Source organism: Gekko japonicus, unplaced genomic scaffold (genome assembly GCF_001447785.1).
Source record: "Gekko japonicus isolate JY-2015 unplaced genomic scaffold, Gekko_japonicus_V1.1 scaffold1, whole genome shotgun sequence".
In the NCBI taxonomy this organism is placed as follows: Eukaryota; Metazoa; Chordata; class Lepidosauria; order Squamata; family Gekkonidae; genus Gekko; species Gekko japonicus.
Window position 1 is genome coordinate 3,698,758 of NW_015164181.1, and position 25,618 is coordinate 3,724,375.

The window sequence follows — 25,618 nt, forward strand, 5'->3', positions numbered from 1 at the left end:
CTCTGCCATGAAGTTTCCCGCATGACCCTGAGGTTGGTCACTCTGTCCCAGCCTAATCCACCTCACAAGAGAATTCGGGGAGGAAGAACCACAAACACTGCCCCCTAAGCTCCTTGGAGGAAACACAGAAGAAAAATGCAGCAGATGGAAATGTGAACGGATCACACCGAAGACCTTTAATTTGTTCCGAGACCAAAAGAGAGCCCATGAATAAAGGCAGCGAGAGCCCTGACCTCGATGGCCCAGGCAAGACCGATCTCGTCAGAGCTCGGAAGCTAAGCAGGGTCGACTTCGGCAAGCACTTGGATGGGAGATCTCCCTGAAATACCAGCAGCCGGGAGGACAGGGACATGCTTTATTCAGCCACCTCTCTGAGTATCCTCCAGGCCCCCAGTAGGGGTCAGTCACCAGAGGTCGCCATGACTTCCAGGTGTGCACACACGCACGCACACATAAAAAATACAAAAAAGGCCATCAGTTCTCTGGCCTTCCAAAGCTCACGGACAATGATAGGGACCCTATTTGGGCGGAAAGATGGCATACGTATGTTTTAAGTAACTGTGACTACACAGCTAAAAATGCTTAACGGAAGCATCGACGCTCCTTTTTAAAATATCTAGGCTTCTCCCTCTTGCAAATAATATTTTTGTACACATTAATTCCACTGACTCAGCTGTGTGGACAAGCTGCTCTTGCATCAGAGCTTGGGGAGGGGGTGAAAAAACAGGAAAGGGGGGGGGGGAAAACGCAGAGATGCTCTGAAGCCAACTGAATTCCTCAACAGCGCTGGCAAGAATAGGAAGGTCTGAAATGTCCTCTTTGATTGCACATGAAAACAACATGCACAGTTCAAGGGGCCGCTGCCCTGGCTGCAATCGGGTGGGCTCGTCAAAAGAGCCGTGAAGAGCTCTTCACTACGGCCTGCCTTGAATCTCCAAGCTTGTTCTGACTCGGCTTTCCGCCACGAGGTCTCCAACGGCCCCACGTGGTCGTTCTGCCAGCTGTGAAAAAGGGCGGCCAAGTGCATGGCAAACAAGCAGCAAGTGTGCCAACGAGCGAGTGGCTGGCATGAGCCCTTCTGTCTTTAGTGAAGCACTGCTCATCTTAAGATTGTGGGAGCATAAAGGATGCTGGGGGAGGGGCTCCCACTCACACCACCTTGAAACTGCCTCCCCAAAGTCGATTGCAGCCTCTCATCTGGTGATGTTGGCCAAGAGATTAGCCACAAGGTATAGACAGGAACTCTCAGTCTGGGGCAAGTGATGCTCTGTATTCTTGGTGCTTGAGGGGGGCAACAGTGGGAGGGCTTCTAGTGTCCTGGCCCCACTGCTGGACCTCCTGATGGCCCCTGGTCTTTTTGGCCACTGTGTGACACAGAGTGTTGGACTGGATGGGCCATTGGCCTGATCCAACATTGGCTTCTCTTATGTTCTTACGTTCACTCTATTGCGATGTTGGCCAAGAGATTAGCCACAAGGTATAGACAGGAACTCTCAGTCTGGGGCAAGTGATGCTCTGTATTCTTGGTGCTTGGAGGGGGGCAACAGTGGGAGGGCTTCTAGTGTCCTGGCCCCACTGCTGGACCTCCTGATGGCCCCTGGTCTTTTTGGCCACTGTGTGACACAGAGTGTTGGACTGGATGGGCCATTGGCCTGATCCAACATTGGCTTCTCTTATGTTCTTACGTTCACTCTATTGCGATGTTGGCCAAGAGATTAGCCACAAGGTATAGACAGGAACTCTCAGTCTGGGGCAAGTGATGCTCTGTATTCTTGGTGCTTGAGGGGGGCAACAATGGGAGGGCTTCTAGTGTCCTGGCCCCACTGCTGGACCTCCTGATGGCACCTGGTCTTTTTGGCCACTGTGTAACAGAGTGTTGGACTGGATGGGCCTTTGGCCTGATCCAACATTGGCCACCAGTGGAACCGTCAGAAGGTGGGTAGAAAGCAACCGGGCATCCCACCAACATGTTTACAGCTGGCTCCTGCTGAGAATTTCCATCTCAGAAAACAGCTGTACTTAATGTCACTCATACTGCTTTTTCTTTGCCTTTTTTTTTGGAACTGTGAACGGCTTTGAGCAGCAGCTTTGGCTCGAATAGCATAAACACAACCTTGGCTTGAGAACCGTTCTCCTGAAGCACGAGATTCTCTGACCGGAACTCGGCAATAAGCACTGGACACGGTTGAATGCACCGGCAGCAACGTTAGTTGCATTATTTTGCCACACAATTAGGATGTGTGAGAGGGATTTTTACCGAATACAAACATCTGGCATTTGCAGTGTGGGCAATGCTGCGATGCTGGATGGGACCAGAAAGAACTTGGCATGTAGGAAAGGGTGCAGAATTCAGAGATCGGCTTTTGTTATTATGGCAGTCGCACTGCTGGCCCTTACGGCTGCAAAGATATCCTGGCAGGCTGAACACAGTGTCCAGCGGTTGCGGGGCAGGTGGGACCCCAGCGCTCCACCAAGATCCTTTCCTCTCTCCCGATCACTAACAAAACCAGAATAAGTTATGCAAAACAATTATTTTTTTAAAAAAATGCAAAACAAGAGCTATGACATTCTGATTAACATGCAGTACCTATAAACGGTGCAGAATTCACATTTTCTTGGCTCAGGATTTTAATTTTTATATGGAGCATCGAAGGCCCTCAAGCCAGGACTGGCTCTCTGGCAAAGCCACCCAAGTTACCACTTAAGGTAAAGGTAAAGGTTTCCCTTGCTTGAAAGTCAGTCGAGTCCGACTCTAGGGTTGCGGGGTTCATCTCCGTTTCAAAGCCGAAGAGCCAGCGCTGTCCGAAGACGTTTCCGTAGTCATGTGGCCGGCATGACTAAACACCAAGGCGCACGGAACGCTGTTACCTTCCCACCGAAGTGGTCCCTATTTATCTACTTGCAATTTCATGCTTTTGAACGGCTAGGTTGGCAGGAGCTGGAACAAGAGACGGGAGCTCACTCCGTCATGCCACCTGGATCTTGAACTGCTGAACTACTGACCTTCCACAGCCTGCAGTTCAGCGTCTTAACCACTTACACTGGCACAAAGAGGAGAATGCTGACACACCCTAGGGGCTCAACTAACTGCTGGCTACCGGCAGCTTGGGTGGCAACAGGCACTACCCCTGGTCCCATGTCACTGCTGACTGGGTCCCAAGCCAACCCACAGCCAGCAGCTATGCAGGAGAAGGCAACGGGTACACCTTGCTCGGGGTGACAAAATACCTTGAACCGGTTTCATCTTTGTTGTTGCCCCGCAAGGAGCTAATAACGCTCTTATGGACTTGTGACTTAACAACCGGGCTGTGCAATAAGCGTGCCAAGGGACATGGAATGTGTGGTGACCATGTGCTGATGCCAACGACCCGGACTGTAAACACAGGCCCAGCTGAGGGAAGCCTCTTCCTGAGACGATGTGCCAGACCAAGAGTGGATCCACGGGTTACCTGCCACCCCTCACCTGCAACGCAGCAGAGAGGAGCCAAGCACCCTAGCCGCGGAAAGCACACAAGAGCCAGCAGCTACAGAGGAACGCCACGCCCTTCAAAGGAAACCTGAGAATCTCTACAGAAACTCCATGAGCAGACAACTCCTCTGGCACGCAGGCATCTTTCTCCCCCCCCCCCACCTTCGCCAGAGGCTGCACGTATGCTTCCCAGCATAACAAAAGAACTGCTTGCATGAAGGGATTAGCCAGCCAGCGGGTACCTGCCAAGTCCATCACCCAGAGCGATGATCAGGCCATCAACATTAATGACCCTGGCCGCTTCTGCTACTGTTTTCTAAAGGTGCCACTGTTAGGAGGAATGGAAACAATAAAGTAAAGGTAAAGGTTCCCTTGCTCGAAAGCCAGTCGAATCCGCCTCTAGGGTTGCGGTGCTCATCTCCGTTTCCAAGCCGAAGAGCCAGCGCTGTCCGAAAACGTTTTCCGTGGTCATGTGGCCGGCATGACTAAACACCAAGGCGCACGGAACGCTGTTACCTTCCCACCAAAGTGGTACCTATTTATCTACTTGCAATTTCTTGCTTTCGAACTGCTAGGTTGGCAGGAGCTGGAACTAGAGACGGGAGCTCACTCCGTCATGCGGCACCCAGGTCTCGAACTGCTGAACTACCGACCTTCCACAGCCTGCAGTTCAGCGTCTTAACCACTTGAGCCACTGCCCAACTATTAAGCCCCCATCCTCCTGAAACCAGTTTTTGTTTAGCAACTTCCTGGGGACGTGGCCAGGGGTGTGTGACTAAAGCACACACACCCCTAGCTCAAATAAAGTATAAAAAAAGAGCAGGATTCTCCATTGCGCGCTCTCTCTCACTTCCTCTCTACCTGACCCCATCCTATCTTGCTGACTCTCGGTTTAAGCGCTGCCCAGAGTCTACCACATGCTCTGCTGGTTCAGAACATGATCCCTTTCCCTTAGAGTCTCCCTTATTTTTCCGCTGTAAGGATCGCTTCATCATGTCAGACGGGTCAGTATTGCCCAACCGACGAACTCCTGCTAATGCGAATGTCTCTGTACCTTTTCAGTCTATTCCTCCTAGCTCTGTGTTGTTGAGTGTGTGCTTGAGTTGTATTTGTATGTGTGCAAATCCTCCAGTAAAGAAACCAGTTCTCTAAGATCTGGTCTCTGCATCTGTTTCTGAGATACTGGATTAAGCGGGACTCCTGTATACATAGGTTATTGCTCCCTTATATGCCTATTGCCATTTAATATTCTAATTCCCCACAACCACTGGCTACCGGCAGCTTGGGTGGCAACAGGCACTACCCCTGGTCCCATGTCACTGCTAACTGGGTCCCAAGCCAACCCACAGCCAGCAGGTATGCAGGAGAAGGCAACGGGTACACTTTGCTCGGGGTGACAAAATACCTTGAACCGGTTTCATCTTTGTCCTGGGCTAATAAAGCCAGGGGGCTGTTAGCCTCGTAACCCCAGCAGGCTGCAAGGATTCAGGACCTGCTCCATGGTTCTGGAACCAACTCTTCGCCTTAGAGGGCTTGATAACGTTCTCAGAAGGAAGAGATTATCTGTTCCCGCATCCCCTGACGTCTATGTAACAGACGTCATGTTCGCCAAGCAGTCCCATGAAATGGGTGAGACATGGGAACGGACGGGAGGATGCCTGAGACCTCCCCCCACCTGGGACGCCACCTTGAGTGTCACAAAAGAAGACAAGCGGGATATGATAAGCAAACACATTTTACATCTAGAACCTCTCATGTGCAGGGCCCAAGCCACAGTTTGCACACTTCAATTCTACGATGTACAGATTGTGAGGTCTGTCTAAGCAAGGAAGGTGGCCGGCACACAGACCGAGGGTCTCGAGGTGTGTTTGGGAGCAGAGCAAGCTTATTTATTTATTAAAACTTAATATATTTTCATCCCTACTTTTGCATCTAGAAACGGGCCTTCGGAAAGCTGGCATAACCCCATCACATGTCAATAAAATATCTACATAGGTCTTAGATGACTAACTGGTTGCAATCTTTGGATCTGTGAGGATCTCATCAGCTCACTACACTCCCCCCTCCCCAGCGAAGCAGTCACAACCAGTGTTCCCTCTAAGCTGAATCAGTGTGAGCTAGCTCACAGTTTTTTAGCCTCCGGCTCACACATTTTCGTCTGAGCTCAGGAAGGAGGGCTCCAGAGCAAACTGATTTATGCAGTAGCCAAATTGCTTGCTCCAACGTTAATGCCAGTAGCTCACAAAGTAGAATATTTGCTCACAAGACTCCACAGCTTAGAGGGAGCATTGGTCACAACTGCATCTCTGCCACCTTAGCACTGAGTTGGAGCCTCCGGTGTTGTGGCAGCACAGCTATTTTGAGCCATTTGCTCAAAGGTTCATTAATAAATCATTCGGACGCGGAACGGAACAGCCAAAAGAGAAAGCGGGTTGGTTCGTGGGGTTAGTAAAGAAGACTTTGTGGTCTTGAGAAGACACTGACGGCACATCCACATGGGGAGGAGAGGGAGATTATGGTTTGTAGCAGTGTTCCCTCTAAGCTGAGTTGGTGTGAGCCAGCTCAACAGTTTTTTACCCTCCGGCCCACACATTTTTGTCTTAGCTCAGGAAGGAGGGCTCCAGAGCAAACGTAATTTATGCAGTAGCCAAATCGCTCGCTCACAGCTTTAATGCCAGTGGCTCACAAAGCAGAATATTTGCTCACAAGACTCCACAGCTTAGAGGGAGCATTGGTCTGTAGATGTGGATTATCAAGACAATAAAATAAATACATGTAGATGTGGGTTAGAAAATAAAATAAATAAATAAATTTAAAAGATCCTTTGGTGCACCAAAATACGCTAAGACCGCAACAGCCACTAGGAGCCGGTTTGCACAACTAAAACACAGAAGTCAGGCTGCTAACTGGTACAAACTGTCACAAAGCACACCTTGCCAGCCCTTGAAGACTAGCGAGCGGCTTCCTGTTTGTCTCTGGGCAGATTTCAGAGTGTGGCTGTTGACTTTTAAAAGAAGAGGAGACTGGATTTATACCCTGCCCCTCACTACCTAAAGGAGTCTCAGAGTAGTTTACAATCCCTTTCCCTCCCCCTCCCCACAACAGACACCCTGTGAGGTAGGTGCGGCTGAGAGAGCTCTCCTGAGAACTGCCCTTGAGAGAACAGCTCTGAGAGAACTTGTGACTGACCGAAGGTCACACCAGCAGCTGCATGTGAAGGAGTGGGGCATCAAACCCGGTTCTCCCAGATTAGAGTCTGTGCTCCTAAACACTACACCAAACTGGCTCTCAAAACCTTTAGTGAGCAAGTACCCAAAGAGCAACTTGATTCTATATGAATCTGTTTGGAACGGAGAGAGGCCCATCTGAGGCCATTTTCAAGGATACGAGATGTTAGATGGATGTACAGTGGAAACACGGGTCTGTTCGGTGGTTGTGCCCCATTTACTGTGGCCTGGATCCAAGGCGATGTGTGCAGAGTTGCGCTACAGGAAGGCAACTTCCCCAGGCTGTTGCTGAGGCCTATTCCCCCCTCACAAAAACACCCCAAAACCCTACATCTTTGGTTCAGTGAACGGGAAGGACAGTGCAGGTGGCAAACTGGAAGTCTGGAGGAAGAAGGAGGAGACCCGGAAAAAAAGCCCCACCCATCCAAATTCTGCAAATGCAAAAAAACATATGCGAACGTAAGAGAAGCCATGTTGGATCAGGCCAATGGCCCATCCAGTCCAACATTCCATGTCACACAGGAGGTCCACCAGCGGGGCCAGAACTCCAGAAGCCCTCCCACTCTTGCCCCCCAAGCACCAAGGATACAGAGCATCACTGCCCCAGACACAGTGTTCCATCTATACCTTGTGGCTAAAAGCTACTGATGGATCTCTGCTCCTTATGTTCTGGCAGAGAAGCCGTAGCTGCACCAAGGAACTGCATAACACAGGGTCCTAGCCTCTATTCTGATCCCACTCCTCACCTAAAATTAGCTCCCCGAGCAGCTTGCGGGAAAAGAAGTACCAATGCCGATGTTGTTTACAGGGAAGGTTCCCTGGATCAAACTTAGACCCACGTACTATTGGTCCACCCACAGACAGCAGCCAGGATGGCCAAGCTGAACTTCTGTGTCCAGTTGCAATCGAGCTCTGAATACCTGCTACAAATAATGGGGGAGGGACTGTCGCCTGCCTGCTGCCACAAACGGGATGCTAGATGGCCTCAGATGCAGATGCTGTGAGCAGAGACAGCCTGAGATGGGACATCCTTCTCCACGGTTAAGTCGGCTTACTATTCCAGCACAGTGAGGGTACCTCTCCCGGCCTAAAGTTAGCACCGGCCCCTTGGTTGCAAGTCCAGCAGACTTCACCACAAAAGCAAGACTTGGCTGAGGCCGTAAGCTGCCCTGGCAGATTCATGGGCAGCACAATAGGCGCAGGAGGGCTATCCGTTTGGAGCGCTCTCTTATTTTTGCTTTTGTGCTTAACTTAGGAAATGCCAACCCTGCACGTAACTAGAAGGTTGGTATTTCTGTTTGGTTTTTCCCCAGCACCTTCATCAAATTTTGAGCCGCCAGCTGTCCCCTGTCAGCTTTCATCTCAGGTAGCAAAAAGAACCACTTCTCACACTACCAGCGTTTGGGGTCTTTCTACCGCACCGTTTTAGACAGGCGCATAGATGGGTTGCGTAACACTTTGAATGTAAGGCAGGGCCTTTTCTACAGTGGCCATGGAACTCCCTCCTTCGGGAATGTCATTTAAGTCCGCCCTCAAAGGAAACATTCCAAAAGCAGTTAGAAAAACTGGTCCTTTTCCAAGTTGCTCTGGGCAATTGAATCCCCCCCCCCACCTTCTGGCATTAAATGTTTGGTTTTATAATATTTTATAATTGGCTGGCTCTGATTTTCTTTGCAATTATTTCCCAAGCCACTTGATAATTATTTTTTTTACTGAAAAGATGGCTTAAAATCTTTTAAATATCTGAAACAAAAATGTAGGAACTAGGCTCGTGGGAAGGGAGTGTCTTTGGCAGCAGACAAAATTTTCACCACATTCCATTTCTGGATCTTTTCAGACAGTCAAGTGCCAACTTCTGCTTTCATTGCAAATACTGAAGACTCTGATGGGATCTGGCAGTCTTAGGGAGGAAACTCGTGAGGTCCACTGGAAAGCAACCTTTCCTTTTGGACTTTCTTAAGGAAGCTGGAGTCGAGTCCAGCAGCACCTTAGAGACCAATGGGGTTTTCAGGATATCTTGGTAGCTCATTCCCTGAAAATCTCATTGGCCTCTAAGGTGCTTGTAATGATTTCTTGTTTTGGTGTGTGTGTTTCTTTAAATGTTTATTTTGACTGCAGAAATGTAAGGAGAGTGATAGAGGGAGACAAGTGTGATGTGATTGGCTGATGACTGAGAGAGTGGGAGGAGAGATGTCTATGAGGAGATTCTGCGTGTGGAGTTTGGAGAGAGAGCATAGTCTGTGTGACTATGAGAGTTTAAGTCTATTCTGTGTGAATAAGACAAACAGCTTAGCCTGTGTGGCTATGAGAGTTTTGAAGAGAGTCTGTGTGACTATGAGAGTTTGAGTCTATTCTGTGTGAATAAGACAAAGAGTTTAGCCTGTGTGGTTATATATATATATATATATATATATGAGAGAGGGAGAGATTAGACTGAGTGTCTAAGTCCGTCAGAGTGAAGTTTGGGAGTTTGAGAGACTGTGACGCCAAGCTTTGCCAGTTATATTTACAAGTTCCTTTTTTCAGCAACAGTTCAAAATAACCAGAAACCTATTTTGTTCTTTATTAAATAAATCAGTTTTTGTTTAAACTTATCCCAGCAATCAGAATAGTCCTTCCTTAGGGCCATATAATCCTACCAAAAGAGAGAGATTTGGAATTTTTAATTCCTGGTGGCAGCAGAAATCTACCAAGTTCAGGTACACAGAGTATACAAAGGTAAAAGTGTCTCCCCAATAAGCGAGGACGCCACAGTACTACTAGACTCAAATCTAGCTGTTCTACGGCAGACCAACACTGCTATCCTGTGAAATTAAGAAAGCTGGTAGACAGTGAAACATTCCCCCCCCCCCCGCAAGGTTCAAAGACTTTGCAATAGTTCTTTCTTACTGCCAAACAAACCCTTTGGCAAAGCCAGAAATCTTGCCTCCGGCCCTGCACTGATTCCGCCAAATCTGAACCTCTCCCTCCTGCCCTTCAAGCATGCAGTTTGTACCTGGAGGTTGTTCAGGGGCTCCATCTTCATGACTGGTCCCAAAGTGTTGAGGGGAAGGGAGACATCGATGCTCTGGTTTGGCATCAGAGGAGTGTGGATGGCCAAGGGAGTGCTGGGAATGACTCCAAAACTGGGGAGAAAAGAAAAATATTAAGAAGGCATGTTATTGAAGCATCAGGAGAATCTTTTGGGTTTTTTTTCTTAAAGGGGAAAAAAGAAAGCTGGTGTGGTCTAGTGGTTAGACTGTTGGCCTAGCCTACCACGCAGGGTTGTTCTGTGAGGGTAGGGAGAACCCTGTTCCCTGGCCTGGAGAAAGGGCAGGATACAAATATGCCAGACAGATACAGAATTGACTTGCTGGATTGGAACAATGGGCCATCTAGTTTGGCCTGGAGCGTCCAAACAGAGTAGACAGTACTGAGCGCTAGATGGATCCTGGATCCAACCTGGTTTAAGGCAGCTGCATATAATGCCAGATATTCAGCCCTGCAATTCTAAAGCCTTAAAGGTACATAAGTCATTGGGAGGTGGCAATTTCCACCCTTCTCCCAGGTAAATCACCCTGTGCTATTCCTGAGATTCTCTGCTAACCAACCCGGGAACACAATTCCAGGGGGTTCAGTGGGCTGCAGCAAGACCGGAACATCCTGATCTCCAAGGTCTACAGATTGCTGGACCCATGCTGCTGGCTACCAGCCACTGGCAAGAAGTAGCCATGAATGTGTCTAATTCTTGCCCTCCCTCCCTTCCAAAAAAAAAAAAGCTATCTAAATGAACAGTCATCACATCAACTTGTGGCCATGAGTTCCCTAAGCTAATTTTGCAATATGCATGGCAAACGAGTTCCTTTCTGCCTCTCTTGAACTGATGCCAAGCTACTCCTTGATGACCAAAACCACGGCATCTGGCAACTGGGAGGTTATTACGCCTGCATGATTATATAAAATTGGGTATTGCTGAGGCTAGGCCATCTTTGAAAACGTTCCTCCACATTGCAAACCCTGGCGCTTTTTCAGCCTCAGCGAGAGAGTTCCAAAAGTAGCCGTGCAGGAGAGACTCTGCAGAGAGCTGGCTTTACTGAGAAGCGGAGAGGCGCGCTCCTCCAGCCGAGGGTTTCATCCGTATGCAGTCTAGCATGCAAGCTTGAACTCTCTGCATGCTCTTCTTGCTTAATTGTTAATGCCAACAGCTCTGTCTGAAAGACTCTCCTAGTGGAGTACGCTCCAAGAGCAAGCCCGAGATGCTTCCCTCAAAAAGGAGGAGGAGGAGATGGGATTTATACCCCGCCCTTCACTCAGAGTCTCAGAGCAGCTTACAAACTCCTTTCCCTTCCCCTCCCCACAACAGACACCCTGTGAGGTTGGTGGGGCTGAGAGCGCTCTTGACACAAACTGCTCTTTTTCAAGAACAGCCCTGACAGGACTATGGCTTGCCCAAGGTCATCCAGCAGCTGCAAGTGGAGGAGCAGGGAATCAAACCCGGTTCTCCCAAATAAGAGTCCACACACTTAACCACTACATCAAAGGCTGCTGGTGATTTCAATAATGGTCTCTCCCCCTGCCACCCATTTTCCAATTTGCCTAGGCTGAGCAGACGAAGCCTCTGAATCCCAGAGCCAAGAAGCAATAGCAGGGGAAGGCCTCGGGCTCTGTGTCCTGCTGCTGGCCCTCCAGAGGAACTGGCTGGCCACTGTGTGAGACAGGATGCCGGACTAGACGGACCACTGATCTGCTCAAGCAAGGATCTTCTTACGTTCTTATGACCTGAGAGAAGCTGCAGGCGGGAGAATGTTTTCCAGGATTCTGCCAAAACGCCCAGCACAGAACTGGGGACGGAATTCTGGTTCCTGATAAATGGGCTGTGTTTTTTTTAACAGAAAGTTTCTAGTCCTCATGGATGCACATGCATACCTGAAAGTGTGTGGGCTGCGCTCGGAGAAATCAGAAGGTGGGCAGAGGTTTAGCTTGGAAAGATTTCCAGTGGTCAGGGAGGGAGGATGGCTGTCCCGGCTCTCTCCCCAGGACTAGCGACTGCTGGATAACTTATCCAGGGCTGTACACATGCATACAGACAGGCTCAGTGGACATAATGTATGCAGCTTGCAGAATCCATCTTTGCTTGGCATAGGATTAGAGTCCTGTCAATGCACTGTTTTGGGTTTGTGGGCAGGAGGCTTTGGATGTCGAAGCCAGGCTCAGCAGACTGGGCTGCAGGAGCAAGGTCACGCACAGCTGGATCCAGTTGTTTCAAGGCTGTCAGATTCAGCACACATGCACAACCTCCCTCTGCTCCCTGAGGTTTACTCAACTGTCTGTTGAGAAAAACAAGGAAGCCGTCCCTTCCCTCAAACTCTCCAAGCTGCTGAAAATTTGCCCAGCTTCGTTCGTCTCTTTCCCCTCAGAGGTTTGTGAAAACCCAAGCAAGTTCTAGAAGCCACGTTAAGGCATCTCGGTTCAGTGCAAATGTCGGGGATCGGGCGAAAGCATTGGCGCATGGTCGCCTGCCCTGAGGCCATGGACAGATGAAACGGCCAATTTAATAAAGACTAAAGAGCTTTTTAAACAAGTGGACCTTTGGATCCCTGGAGAGGGGGAAGGCATGTGGGGGGGGGGGAAAGATCCACATCGCCGTGCTTTATTGGCCAGCAGTCTGATCTCTCGCCCGCATTATGCCAACCGCCTGCCTGCTGCAACCTCTCGTCTCCCTGCGGGGAAAGAGCCCGGCCGGTGCAGCAGACTTTCCGGAGAGCTGTTCTGCATCCCGACGTCAGCGTCTCCTCCCAGGTGGCCGCCGGCAGCTGTCGCTCCCCGGCACTGAGAAGGAACCAGACGCACACCTCTCGCTCTGCCTTCCAAACCAGACTCGGTTCTGGCTTAGCGCTTCCCTGCCCTGAAGTCAGGCACCGATTATTCGCAGGGTCGTAGACGCCTTGTGCTTTTCAAGAGAATGAAAAACAATACCCAGATTCTGTGGAAGGAACTGGGGAGGGCTTGGGAAACACTGGGGCCCTGTCCTTCCCACCCAGATGAACAGGGATAATGCGGGGGGGGGGGTGGAGGGAGGGAAAGCCCCGACTTCCTGGAAGGGGAGAGATTTATTTATTTTTATCCCACTTTTCTTCCCATGGGGGGATATTCTTTACTTGTCCGTTTTATCCAATACGAGAGCCAGTGTGATGTAGAGGTTAAGAGTGTATCTGGGAGGCCCAGGTTCGAATCCCCACTCGTGCCATGGAAGCTCGTTGGGTGGCCTCAGGGCAGTCATATTCTCTCAGCTTTGCCTACCCTCACAGGGTCGTTGTGAGGATAAAATGGAAGAGAGGAGAATGATGTTAAGTTCCTTTGGGTCCCCACTGGGGAGAAAGACGGGTACGAATGAAGCAAAAAAATAGATTATAGAGCCAGTCTGGTCTAGTGGTTAAGTGCGCGGACTCTCATCTGGGAGAACCAGGTTTGATTCCCCAACTCCTCCACATGCAGCTGCTGGTCTGAGCTTGGGTCAGTCACAAGTTCCCTCAGAGCTTGTCTCTCAAGGGCAGTTCTCAGTCAGAGCTTTCTCAGCCCCACCTACCTCACAGGGTGTCTGTTGTGGGGAGGGGAAGGGGAAGGAGATTGTAAGCCGCTCTGAGTGAAGGGCGGGGTATAACTCCAATCTCTTCTTCTTCTTCTCCAAAACCTTATGAGGTAGGTGAGGTGGAATATGCGTCTAAGGTCAGCCAGCGAGCTTCCACAGCCAAGTGGGGATTCGAACCTGGGTTTCCCAGATACAGTTTGACACTAATCCACTATACCACACGGTATCTCACAAGCTATGCTTCTGTCTGTGCAACACGCTATTTTAGTTATTATTTATACCTTGCTCTGGAGATTCCAGCACAGCTCCACCACCCTTCTATCTCTTTAAAATGCACATTCTGGCCCCGACCTGGATAGCCCGGGCAAGCCCGATCTCGTCACATCTCAGAAACTAGTATGCGATAAGGGAATCACAGCTCCAAAGATCCAAATGCAAAAGAAAAAGCAAGCTGTATGCAAGCGCTATACAAAATCAATGCTCAAAAAACATGGGGAAAAGCTTTATAGTGCTGATTTCAAACCATGTATAAACGACAATGATACAAAGAAGAAAGAAGGGAGGTCCAAAAAAGTGCAGGTTGACGAAGTTTTCCGGAACACAAATTCGTTTCAACTGGCTGACCGGGAAACTTTCCCATCACCTACTGCCTGGTCCTTTTTAACTGGAGATGCCAGGGATTGACCCTGAGACCTTCTGCTTGCTAAGCAGATATTCTACCAGTGATCCAGGGCCTCAGGTCAAGGTCTTTCTTTTAGTAGAGATGCCTGGTCCTTTTAACTGGAGATTCCGGGGATTAAAGCTTGGACCTTCTGCACGCAAAGCAGAGGCTCTCCGCTGCGCCAGGGCCTCAGGTCAAGGTCTATCTTATCACCTAGTGCCTGTTCCTTTTAAGTGGAGATACTGGGGATTGAAGCTGGGACCTTCTGCATGCCAAGCAGAGGCTCTTCCACTGAGCCAGGGCCTCAGGTCAAGGTCTATCTTATCACCTAGTGCCTGGTCCTTCTAACTGGAGATGCCGGGGATTGAAGCTGGGACCTTCTGCACGCAAAGCAGAGGCTCTTCCACTGAGCCAGGGCCTCAGGTCAAGGTCTATCTTATCACCTAGTGCCTGGTCCTTCTAACTGGAGATGCCGGGGATTGAAGCTGGAACCTTCTGCACACCAAGCAGAGGCTCTTCCACTGAGCCAGGGCCTCAGGTCAAGGTCTATCTTATCACCTAGTGCCTGGTCCTTCTAACTGGAGATGCCGGGGATTGAAGCTGGGACCTTCTGCACGCCAAGCAGAGGCTCTTCCACTGAGCCAGGGCCTCAGGTCAAGGTCTTTGTTATCACCTAGTGCCCGGTCCTTCTAACTGGATATGCCGGGGATTGACGCTGGGACCTTCTGAACGCCAAGCAGAGGCTCCTCCACTGAGCCACAGCCCCTCACATGAAGCTGCCTTCTACTGAATCAACCATGGTCCATCAAGGTCGGTACTGTCTACTCAGACTGGCAGTGCCTCTCCAGCATCTTAGGCAGAGGGCTTTTGTGTCACCTGGTGCTTGATACTTTTATCTTGAGATGCTGGGGATTGAACCGGGTACTTTCCGCGTGCCAAGAAGATGCTCTGCAGCGGAGCCACTGCCACTCCCCTGCCCTTACCTGTTCTTATTGAACTGAATGGCGAAGTCTGTCATGTGCTGCAGAGCCTTGTTGCTGAAGCTCATGTCCATGTAGATGTGTCCTTGCCGGTGGCCGAAGGTCCCGGAGATCTCCAGCCCTTTGGCTTTCACTGCAGGCAGCCAGACCTGGCAAGGCATGGGGGAAAACAGTGGTCAGGGATGAGTGCAGCTTGGCTCAGGAAACCGCCATCAACCCCGATGAGATCTATTTTGATTCAGGCAGAAAAGATATGGGTGGTCTGGGCAAAACTTTTTGCCCCGCGGAAAAGCAAGAGAAAAGTCACGGGTACCTGATTTCAGTGAAGCTGAACGGGAGGGGAAAGTGAGTAGAAACAGGAAGCTGTTGTGTAACACAGAGATGAGGGGAATCGACTTGGGGGGGGGGCTGCATTGGTCTTGCGTACCGATTTGGGGGACACGAATCCGCCGGGTGCCATGCCGATGCCGGAGGAGAGCTCGAAGAGGTCGTTGAGACCACTGCTGACCACCGCTGGAGTTGGCGACGGGGCGAAGGTTGCGGGCACCGACGAGGGGATGAAGGTCTGTCCCACCTGGAAGTGGTTGCAGAAGAAAAGGGGTACGTTTAACATTTCACATGCAGCAGATGCCTTATTGAATAAAGCATGAACCCGCGCAGTAGCCTGAATATTTCAAAGCTCTTTATAAGCGGCTCGCTGAATTATCAGAAGCGCTAAATAATGCATATGCCTTCCGATGCACTCCAGGACTTCAGGCCCGCAATCATCCCCCGTCACCTTCGCCCCACGATTGTCCTCAGACCCACCACTCATAGCTCCTCCCGTCTTCTTGTGCACGAGAGGTCTCGGGAGGGGAATGCGGGGAAGGGGGCATTCGGCCCCAAGACGAACTAATCAGCTTCTCCTCCAGGAGCTCATCTCCGCTTGTGAGTTTTTGAGCATGTGCCAAAATACAGCCATATGTTAGAAAAAAAGGAAATTGCAGAGACCAGGGGACAACAGACAACGGGGGTGCCCGAGCCCAGGAGCTGCTGGAGTGAAAAGACCTGGAGACGGGGTCTGCTGAAGAGGGCAGGGGCCTGGTTTTTCTTCCTGCCCGCTGTCTCTTCTTGTTCCCCGAGGCCTGGCTTCGTTCCCTTCCCAGTCCTGTAAAGCGCTCTCGGCCCCACTGTGACTTCAGCATAGATCAGCTCAAGGAGATCGTACCCCAAGGCGGAAAGTGGGATAACTGACAAAACACCCCAATGGGAACAAGATCTGTCCTTCTCATTGGAATGCTCAGGTCTCTCCCCCCCCCCCCCAATATCTGGTTCCTTGAAAATCTTAAGGTTTTTGCAACCCCCAAAGTGTCCACATGGCGCTCCAAAGCGTTCAATGCTCAGCTAGGGTAACCTGGCCTGGGTCTCGCGATTAATTAGCAGACGGATCATATGATCCCCCAAGAGCACTACGATCGGGGAACTCCCATCTCCTGGTAGTTCCAGGTCCCCGAGAGATCAAGTCTGCCCCTACTAGGGCCAGGGCATTTTCGGTGGCGGCTCCTACCTGGTGGAATGAGCTCACAGATGAGATCCGGGCCCTGCGGGACCTTATGCAGTTCCGCAGGGCCTGCAAGACGGAGCTCTTCCGCCAGGTGTTTGAGTAGGAGCCGCCACCACCACTATCCTACCAACGAGGTAGTGTGCCATCAGCAGCCCTGTTAAAGGGGGACTGGCCCGGCCTGGTAGAACAGCGTAGCAGGAGACCGCGTTGCCGAGAGAGCTGGCCATCAAATTTAGGTGGTTGTCCCATCTTGGAAGATTAAATATAGGCTCAGCACTGTGTGATAGGATGGTTTTATTGTGTTTTAAATATGTAATTTATTATATGTTTTATGTTATTTTACTCTGGCTTTGCCATATGTAAGCTGCCCTGAGCCGTTGGGAGGGCGGGGTATAAATAAATAAATAAATAAATAAATAATGAAATGTGGTGGGCAACTTGCATGTGTCTTTCAGAGGGTCGCCTGTCCTGTAGATAAACGCAACTGTGCTAGTGCTTCTCTCTGTGCATGCCCCGACACACTATGCGCTTGAGGACCAGGAGAATTAGATAAGCATATGGAGCAGAGGTCCATCAGTGGCTATTAGCCACAAGGTATAGATAGGGACTCTGGGGCAAGTGATGCTCTGTCATCTTGGTGCTTGGGGGGAGGGTCAACAGTGGGAGGGCTTCTAATGTCCTGGCCCCACTGGTGGACCTCCTGATGGCACTGGTATTTCTGGCCACTGTGGGATACAGAGTGTTGGACTGGATGGGCCTTTGGCCTGATCCAACATTGGCATCTCTTATGTTCTTATGTTCTTATGAGACTCCTCAAGGGGAACTAAGACAGTGGTGATTTGTGTTGTGATTCAGCCCCTCTGGCGGCCGCACTTCCTACAATGAGGAGGGGCCAGAATAAGTCACCCACTGACTTAATCAAATTGCCCATTGTAGCTACCTCCCACATCTGCTGCTCCGGCCCCTGCCCTTGCTCCAGGGAGGGGTGGGAGCAAAACTGGGAGGGGCGGGAGAATGACATCATGCAGTGCCATGATGTCATTTCCCCCAGTCTCTCTCCCCCCCCCCCCCCCCACGCTCCCCCCCGCCCATGCTCCTGCCTGAGAAAAGGATCCCGGCCAGTAGCTCCATCGATGGGCTCTAGTAGGGGAAATGGACGCCCACCTGGAATTGGGTCCTGCGTGCCTAGACCAACTCATGTCGCGTCTCAAGACTGAAAGGGGAAGCACAAGGACTGCACATCAGGGCCTTTTTCACATGCATCCAACATGTGGCTGTCCAGAACATGTGGTGGTAGTGGTGGTGGTGGGACGGGGCAGGTATTATCATGCTCCTTCACCAGATGTGGACTCTGAGTTACAACTGTGCCTGAATTATCTGTTAAGTTTCTATCGCACTCCTTCTTCCAAGGACCTGAGGATTCACTCTTCTTCCCCCACCTGTTGAATTCTTAAACACCTACCTCGTGAAGTCAGTCGGGCCAAGACAGAACAACTGGCCAAAGGCCACACAGTAAGTTTTGAACCCTGGTCTCTCCAGTCCTCATGTGATAATCTAACCCCAGCACCACACTGGTTCTCCATGGTCACCCTTACACAGGGATCCCTCTCTTCGCCTCGTGAAATTAGGGAGGCTTGGGCCGTTCGTAGTTTTGATTTTGGGGTACATCTCCCGTTTATTCACCCACAGTCCCGATTTCCCACTCCTGAGGAACTGAGGAGCAGGAAGAAAAAATGGCCTCCAAACAGCAATACTGGACAAGGAGAGGCAGCCTAGAGTGTCACCTGGAAGTGACATCATCACATCCTTCACAGGTGTCACCACCCTGAAGCTCCCAGCATTTACCAAGGCAGTGCTGGGAACCCTAACCTAGCCACCAACAACAGTGTTGTAAGAACCACTGGAGTCTAGCCATCCACTTCACGGAACACTTTGCTAAACGCAGTTTCAGGTGTTTCGGGGGGGAGGCAGGTGGGGGGAAAGGGGAGTGTAAAGCACTTTTTTTTAAAAAAAAACAAGCTCTGAAAAAATGAATGGCGGCCACTTACTGCAGGGCTTCCTCCAATTCCCCCGCCAAGGTCACTGCCAAGCTGCAAGAGAGACAAAGGAGAGAGAGGGAAGAAAAAGGGGGGAGAGGGAGAGAAACAGAGAGAGAGAGAGAGATAAAGAGAGAGAGAGAGAGAGAAGTTCATTTCAGGCCTCAGAAAATAAAGAGTGTGTGGTTCATGAGAGACGCTGCAGACACACATAGAGACCCTGATCATTCACCATGAGCGGAGCAGGTGCACAGTGCGTGGAGGGAGCATAAAACACAGCAGAGGAGAGAACCGGCAGTAAACCTGAAACCCAAAAAGCCTACAGGGAGGAAAGCCGGACTGGGCGAGTTCGACCACAGCAGACCCGCCACCACGGCATGTGCGGGCCAGTCAGCAGGATGACCACCTCGAAGAACTCAATCTGATCGGGAACCCTGGCTTTGCTAAAGGACCATTTAAAAGAGCCCCACCAGATGTGGCCTACTCCAAACCGTTCCTAGAGGACATCTACTGGAACAAGGCAAAGGACTACCCAGACCATCATCCACGGTCCAGCGATCAGATGCCTTTGGGAAGTCCACAGCATGGTCAACAGCCCCTTTCCCACCCCCATTACCTAGCATCTGGTGTTCAAAGATACACAGCTTCCAAACACGGAGGCTTCATTTTGCCATCATGGCTAATGGTCACAGATATGACTTCACCACCACCAGTTTATCCAGTCGTCTCCAAAAGCTAACAGGCAGTGAATTCCACAAGTTAATACTGTGTTGAGTGGAAGAGTCTGCCAAGCATTCACTGGGTAATCCTGAGATCTGTTACTGTGGGAGGAAGTGTCTCTTCATCCACTTTTCCTGTATCACATTTTTAGTCTACTCCTTTTCCAAGGAATTGAGAAACCTCCATCAGGTCTTTCTCTCCTTTTCCCCACTCACCCCCCCAGGTGACTTTTTTCCTAAGAGCAAAATCCCAGACTTGTAAGACAGGTGCTCCAGAAGAAGAAGAATGCGCCATCGAGTCACGGCCATCTCACGGCGACCCCAGAACCACGGGGCTTTCAAGGCACGAGATGAGCAGAGGTGGTTTGCCATTGCATTCCTCCATGTGGCATCCGGTCTTCCTTGATGGTCTCCCATCCAAGTACTAACCAGGGCCGACCATGCTGAGCTTCCAAGCTCTGACGAGGTCCAGCTAAATTGGGCTATTCAGGCTGCTAAGCTGCTCCGACACTCTGATAATTTTTGCTTGTCTTTTCCTGTACTTTCCCGCAGTTCTAGTTATCAGGGGTTGGGCCGTCAAATTATTTGCACAGCTCCACAGGGGGAGCCAGTATGGTGTAGTGGTTAAGTGCACGGACTCTAATCTGGGAGAACCGGGTTTGATTCCCCTCTCCTCCACTTGCACCTGGCTGGATGACCTTGAGCAAGCCATAGTTCTGACAAGAGCTGTTCTTGAAAAAGAGCAGTTTCTGTCAAGAGCTGTCTCAGCCCCACCTACCTCACAGGGTGTCTGTTGTGGGGAGGGGAAGGGAAAGGAGTTTGTAAGCCGCTCTGAGACTCCTTTGGGTAGTGAAGGGCGGGGTATAAATCCAATCCTCTTTTTCTTCTAAAAGTGAGCAAGCCTTGCTCAAGGGTTAACTGCAGCAGAGGTATACCCTGAGGAATAGCCATGGATTGATTTAAAGTGGTCGATGTTAAATTGACCCAAACCTTCGCGTTCCTCTCTATTCAGGGACAAATTGTTGAGCCTGCCATGGGATGCACAGATACAATACCGTGTTTTTGTTATCCCCCCCCCCCCCCCCAATTTGGCCAAATGCTGCACTCAAGTGGGAAAAAAAAATCCCTGACTGCTTATTGTGACTTTTTCTTGCAGAAGTAACGACATGTCATGATTGCTTCTCTTCAATCGATAGCCTCAGATTGTAGAAGGGAGCAAGTCCCGGGAGCATACAGTGAAAGGGAGGGGAGGGAATCTTGAAAAGGAAAGGAAAGGGGGACTGGGGGCAAGACCCACGCAGATGAGATCTCAGCCATGAGTGACAAATAGCCCCACTCCCAGGGGGGCGCACTCTTGCGCTCTCTCTGGATTATTCCCATGGGAAATCAGGAGGGGGGGAGCACCCCCCCCCCATTAGTGCAACAAGCTTACATAAAGCAAGGCGGAAACGGTTTGTGAATAATTTTACATAATGAAGCCAGATGTTTTTATCTGCTTTTGCTGGCCCCTTTGCCAAGCTTATCTCAAAAGAAGCCACAGGCTGGGAAGCGAAGCTTGAAAAAAACAATCAAGGCGTCTCATCTCTGACACTGCCATCCTTCCTCTCTCTCTCTCTCTCTCTCATACACACACATTAAGAAAAAATCTGCCCCAGAGTTCGAAGTCCTTGATAAGACTGAGGGGTGGGGTAGGGGAGGAAAGATCCCCCAGAGATCCTGTTCCCAGACCCTGGAATCTCATGAGCTGAGACTGCGGGAGCACGCTCAAACCGTCAGAAGCATTTTGATGCAGTTCACTGATTTGAGTTTTGTCTTCTATCGTGTTCTCTTACAAGTTTATGCAGCGCCATTCCGGTAGCTGGCGCTTTGTAGAGTGACACAAGCAATAAAGACGGGACTCTGCCCCAAGGAGCTTACGATCTAAATTTTCGGGGGGGGGGGGGGGGTTAGGCCGGCCTCGGCGGGGCTCAGACGTGCACCTTGAGATTTCAAGCCACCCGGCCGGCAATGCTTGAGGGACGCTTTTGTTCAACAGGTAAATAAATGGAACGTTCAATGGAAAAATAAAGCATCAATCCGATCCTTCTGCTTTCATGTAATAAACCGGCCAAGACAGGTATTATGCTGTCTATCAAAAGAGCAAAGCAGAATTGAAGGTCTTTGACTACATACTGCAAAAATTCATACAGTCTCTTAAGAAAAACCACTTAAATACACATTGGATCCAGTGGGCTTTTATTGCAAGTGAAAAAGGGAGCAGAAGAGGAGAAGAGATTGGATTTATACCCCGCCCTTCACTACCAAAAGGAGTCTCAGAGCGGATTACAAACTCCTTTCCCTTCCCCTCCCCACAACAGACACCCTGCGAGGTAGGTGGGGCTGAGAGAGCTCTGACAGAAACTGCTTTTTTTCAAGAACAGCTGTGCCAGAACTATGGCTTGCCCAAGGTCATCCAGCCAGGTGCAAGTGGAGGAGTGGGGAATCAAACCTGGTTCTCCCAGATTAGAGTCCGCGCACTTAACCACTACACCAAGCTGGTCTACTGTGGACCCTGGGACCTTCGTGGAGAAAACCCACATGGGGTGGGGGGCTGTGGTATGGAGGAAACTTGGGTGAGTGGCAGAGCTGGCTCACCTGAACCCTTTTCGTTTCTGTTTTGAGCACTGTCTAACTCTGCTTCATTGCTTTGATAGGCCTCGATTACCGAAACCATTTGCACCGCTCTCCTGCACTGCTGAATTTTGAAATCCGCCTTGAGTCTCAGTGAGAGAAAGACAGACTATAAAGTTTAAAAAAGAATAGATCGCCCTCTTTTGATTCTGGTTACTTATTGTATCTACAGACTCCTTTAACACAAAAATAACAGAAGCCGGAGGGAGGGAGGTTCTCAGTTGAAGCTGGGTCCATGCATCCCGGAGAGGTGCCTGACTGCTTCCTGCCCCCTCCCTCAGTTTTGGATCAATAACAGATCATAAGCCATGGCTGGCCAGTTCAGATACTAGATTATACCAAGGTTCTGGTGTGATCTCGGAACTCAATAGATGGAGGGGGTAGCAGTATGACAATAATAATTACAATAGAATTATTGCAAAACGTGCAAATATTATAGAATCCAACATAACATGCAGTCAAAATGTAATCAGTCCATTGTTTTAATCTCTTTTCAACAGTGAAGACGTCAAAGATGAAAAGTTAAGACGTCAATGAAGAAAGAATGGACAAACTTCCCCGGAGTTACCACTCGTTTCGAATTTTCTTTTTCACACATAAGATCTCAGCTCTGCATCCACATAATCACAAGGTTTCCAAATTGGACTCTTTCTAGTTCTTAAATACTTCAAAAGTAGCTCACATCAGGCTCTTAGCCAATATATCTAACCCGGGCTGATCATTTTGTACTCACGGAAAACCCCAAGCTTTGCGTCCAGAGAACACTTCTCCCCCCTCCCCCCCCCCCCCCCATCTTTCACGCACTGCAAAACAGGCAGCTGGAATGAACGTGTACACACATCTTTCGCAGCGCACTCTACAATTTTAACTCTCTCGAGTCCTTTACTCGATTTCTGCTAGTCGCAGAGAGGGCGAAAGGAGCTATCCAGAGTGCTGAAACTCTGTCCTGTAACGGGAAACGCATTCTTCCTAGTTGGAAGAGCGACAAATGCAGCTCAGTACTATCTCCCCTGAATGGCAGCAGCTCCGCCAGCAAAGTATGGTCTTTCCTTTAACCTGCTATCTGAGATCCTTTAACTGGAGACACCAGGGGCTGATCGAACTGGGGACCTCTCCGACTGAGCCACAAGTCCCTCTGCACGTTTTGCTCAGCAACTCCAGGGGCATCTGTGAATTCATTGTTCTGAGGCTTCCCGTACCCAGACCAGCAGAAGTGACATGAGCAGGCAGACGGGACAGGGCCTCTGCAGTGGTTCCGCTGCAAGCACTAGGCTGGATGTGTTAATACAGGAACAGTGCGTCGCGCCTAATTTTCTATTTTGCTATGTTTTAAATTACTATTCATTTCAATCTTGAACGGTCTTTTCAAGGGTTTTAATCGGCAAGCTGAGATTTGTTTGTATTGCCGTTTCCTCCCAGTGTCATCTGCTAAGGCTATAAGTCAATGCAATAGTTACGTACGCCTGTATGCAGTGGTTCTGCTCAGACGGTGGAACTTACCACCTCATGAGTCTCGCCCTGGCCCTCTGATGCCCCCCCCTCCAACATCACATTAAAACAATCTGGTTTCATAGAGTTTTGATGGGGTGGGTGGCAGTGTTCCCTCTAAGCTGAGCTAGTGTGAGCTAGCTCACAGTTTTTTAGCCTCCAGCTCACAGATTTTTGTCTTAGCTCAGGAAGGATGGCTCCAAAGCAAACTAATTTATGCAGTAGCCAAATTGCTCGCTCACAACTTTAATGCCAGTAGCTCACAAGGTAGAATTTTTGCTCACAAGACTCCACAGCTTAGAGGGAACATTGGTGGGTGGATAAGTGTTATGGCTTTCGATATTGCCGCTGCCTGCCTTTTTAAAAACTGGCTTCATTCCTTGCCACTGTTGCTTCCTTTTTACTGCTTTTTTTTTTTACACCACCACAAGATTTTAGATGGATCTGTTTGTATTTTGACTTCATAGTGACATTCTTGCACATTTGGGGGCGTAATTATGAACAGCTGCCTTAAGTGCCATTTATTTCTCTATCTAGAAAAGACATGTGGTGGTGGTGGGAATCATTAAATAAAAGGATATTGGGCAGCAGCTATTGGGGAAGGCCTCAGGATCCCGGAGAGCTCTGGCCTATAAGAACAGGCAACAGTGAGTCCCTATTGAACCACATGGGACCTACAGTCTGACCAGGACACTTATTATGTTCACACAGTCCAACGAACATATATGAATTGCTATTAAGACTAACAGCATGGCCTGATAAAGGGTGTTCATCTTTTCTAAATAATCACCCCGCTTCTTACAAGCCAGAATGTGCAAGTCAAGTAGCCCAGTGTCGTTTGGAAGCGGAGACTTCCAATTGTTCCACTGTCACCTGCCCCATGAAACCAGTTTATATCTCCAGCAAACTATACCAGCAGGGAGAAACTGACCTGGCCCCTCAGGTTTAGGAGGGGAAGGCAGGAGAAGCCCCATCCTGCTTCTAATCTATGGCTCCAGAGAAGACGCAGGAAGCCTAACAAGGGCTCGCTGGGAAGCACAGAGGGGCTAGAGTGGTTAGAGTGGCTAGAAGGGGGACGTGGCTCAGTGATAGGACATCCGCTTAGCGTGCAGAAGGTCCCGGGTTCAATCCCCGCCGGCTCCAGTTGAAAGGATCAGGTAGGTAGGTGATGTGGAAGACCTCCAGCGGATACAGGGGCAGTCAGCTTTTGAAACAACCCTTTTTCTGATTCGCAAAGCTTGGCTCCGTGCCCACTGAAGACGAGCCACGGTTGAAGAGAGACTGCCCCATGACTGAGTTCCAGCTGCAGCAGCTTCTCTTCTACATGACGTTAACTCTAACCTTCCCACTTGCTACTTTATAGCCCGGACCTGTGTTTCAGAGCCACGTGTCGGGGAAGGAAACCCCCCCCCCATGACCTCTGTGCCACGGTGCCACTGAGATCCTGCATTGCTACCTGAAGGACATGGGGAACTTGGCATGGAATGAGAAGCAGGGGCTGGATGGAAACAAAGTTGCAGAGTCCTCTGTTTAAAAAGCTGGGTGGCCTTGAGGCTTGCAGAGGACAAACGTAGCCAGAGGAGATCGGGAGCTCTAATTTGGCGGCTGATGAGCACAGGGAGCCTCTGCATGTCTTGACAGCCAGCCAATAGGCATGGTTGAGAGAGTGGAAGGAAGGTCAGAGAACGCCTAAGTTACCTTGCATGAAGCAAGAAGAAGAGGAAGAGATTGGATTTATACTCTGCCCTTCACTACCCAAAGGCGTCTCAGAGGGGCTTACAATCTCCTTTCCCTTCCCCTCCCCACAACAGACACCCTGTGAGGTAGGTGGGGCTGACAGAGCTCTTTCCAGAACTGCCCTTGACAGAACAGCTCTGACAGAACTATGGCTTGCCCAAGGTCATCCAGCCGGTGCAAGCGGAAGAGAGGAATCAAACCCGGTTCTCCCAGATTAAAGTCCGCGCACTTAACCACTGCACCAAAGGGCTTTGCACAGTGCTGTGCTTCAGTTCTGCAGAAGGTGCAGGAAAAGCACAGAATCGGACATCTGGGGGTGGAGCAGGGAGACCCTTAGCTTTCAATTTTTTAAAAAAACATGCCTCCAACCAAGTGCCTAGCTCTTACGGAGGCATCTGTCACTTCCACGGATAAGCAGAACCAGAATAAATCAACGCCCGCCAAGCCTGGACCTGCCAATCAAGAGGTGTTCACACATTAAAGGGCTGACACGTCATCCCTCTTAGCTGGAAAAGGATGC

General features: G+C 50.0%; 1 protein-coding gene across 2 annotated transcripts in view; it reads right to left on the reverse strand.

Moving 5' to 3' along the window:
• The window catches only part of AP2B1 (adaptor related protein complex 2 beta 1 subunit), a 126,382-nt gene that overhangs the window by 28,470 nt on the left and 72,294 nt on the right, over window positions 1-25,618 (reverse strand). The window contains exons 15-18 of one of the 2 annotated variants that reach the window (XM_015408041.1): window positions 18,497-18,538; window positions 15,333-15,479; window positions 14,909-15,054; window positions 9,692-9,821 (exon numbers count right to left, since the gene is read on the reverse strand). In XM_015408041.1, the coding sequence (XP_015263527.1) occupies window positions 9,692-9,821; window positions 14,909-15,054; window positions 15,333-15,479; window positions 18,497-18,538 (465 nt within the window). The remainder of the gene's footprint in view (window positions 1-9,691; window positions 9,822-14,908; window positions 15,055-15,332; window positions 15,480-18,496; window positions 18,539-25,618) is intronic. The other variant, XM_015408042.1, reaches the window with a different exon arrangement.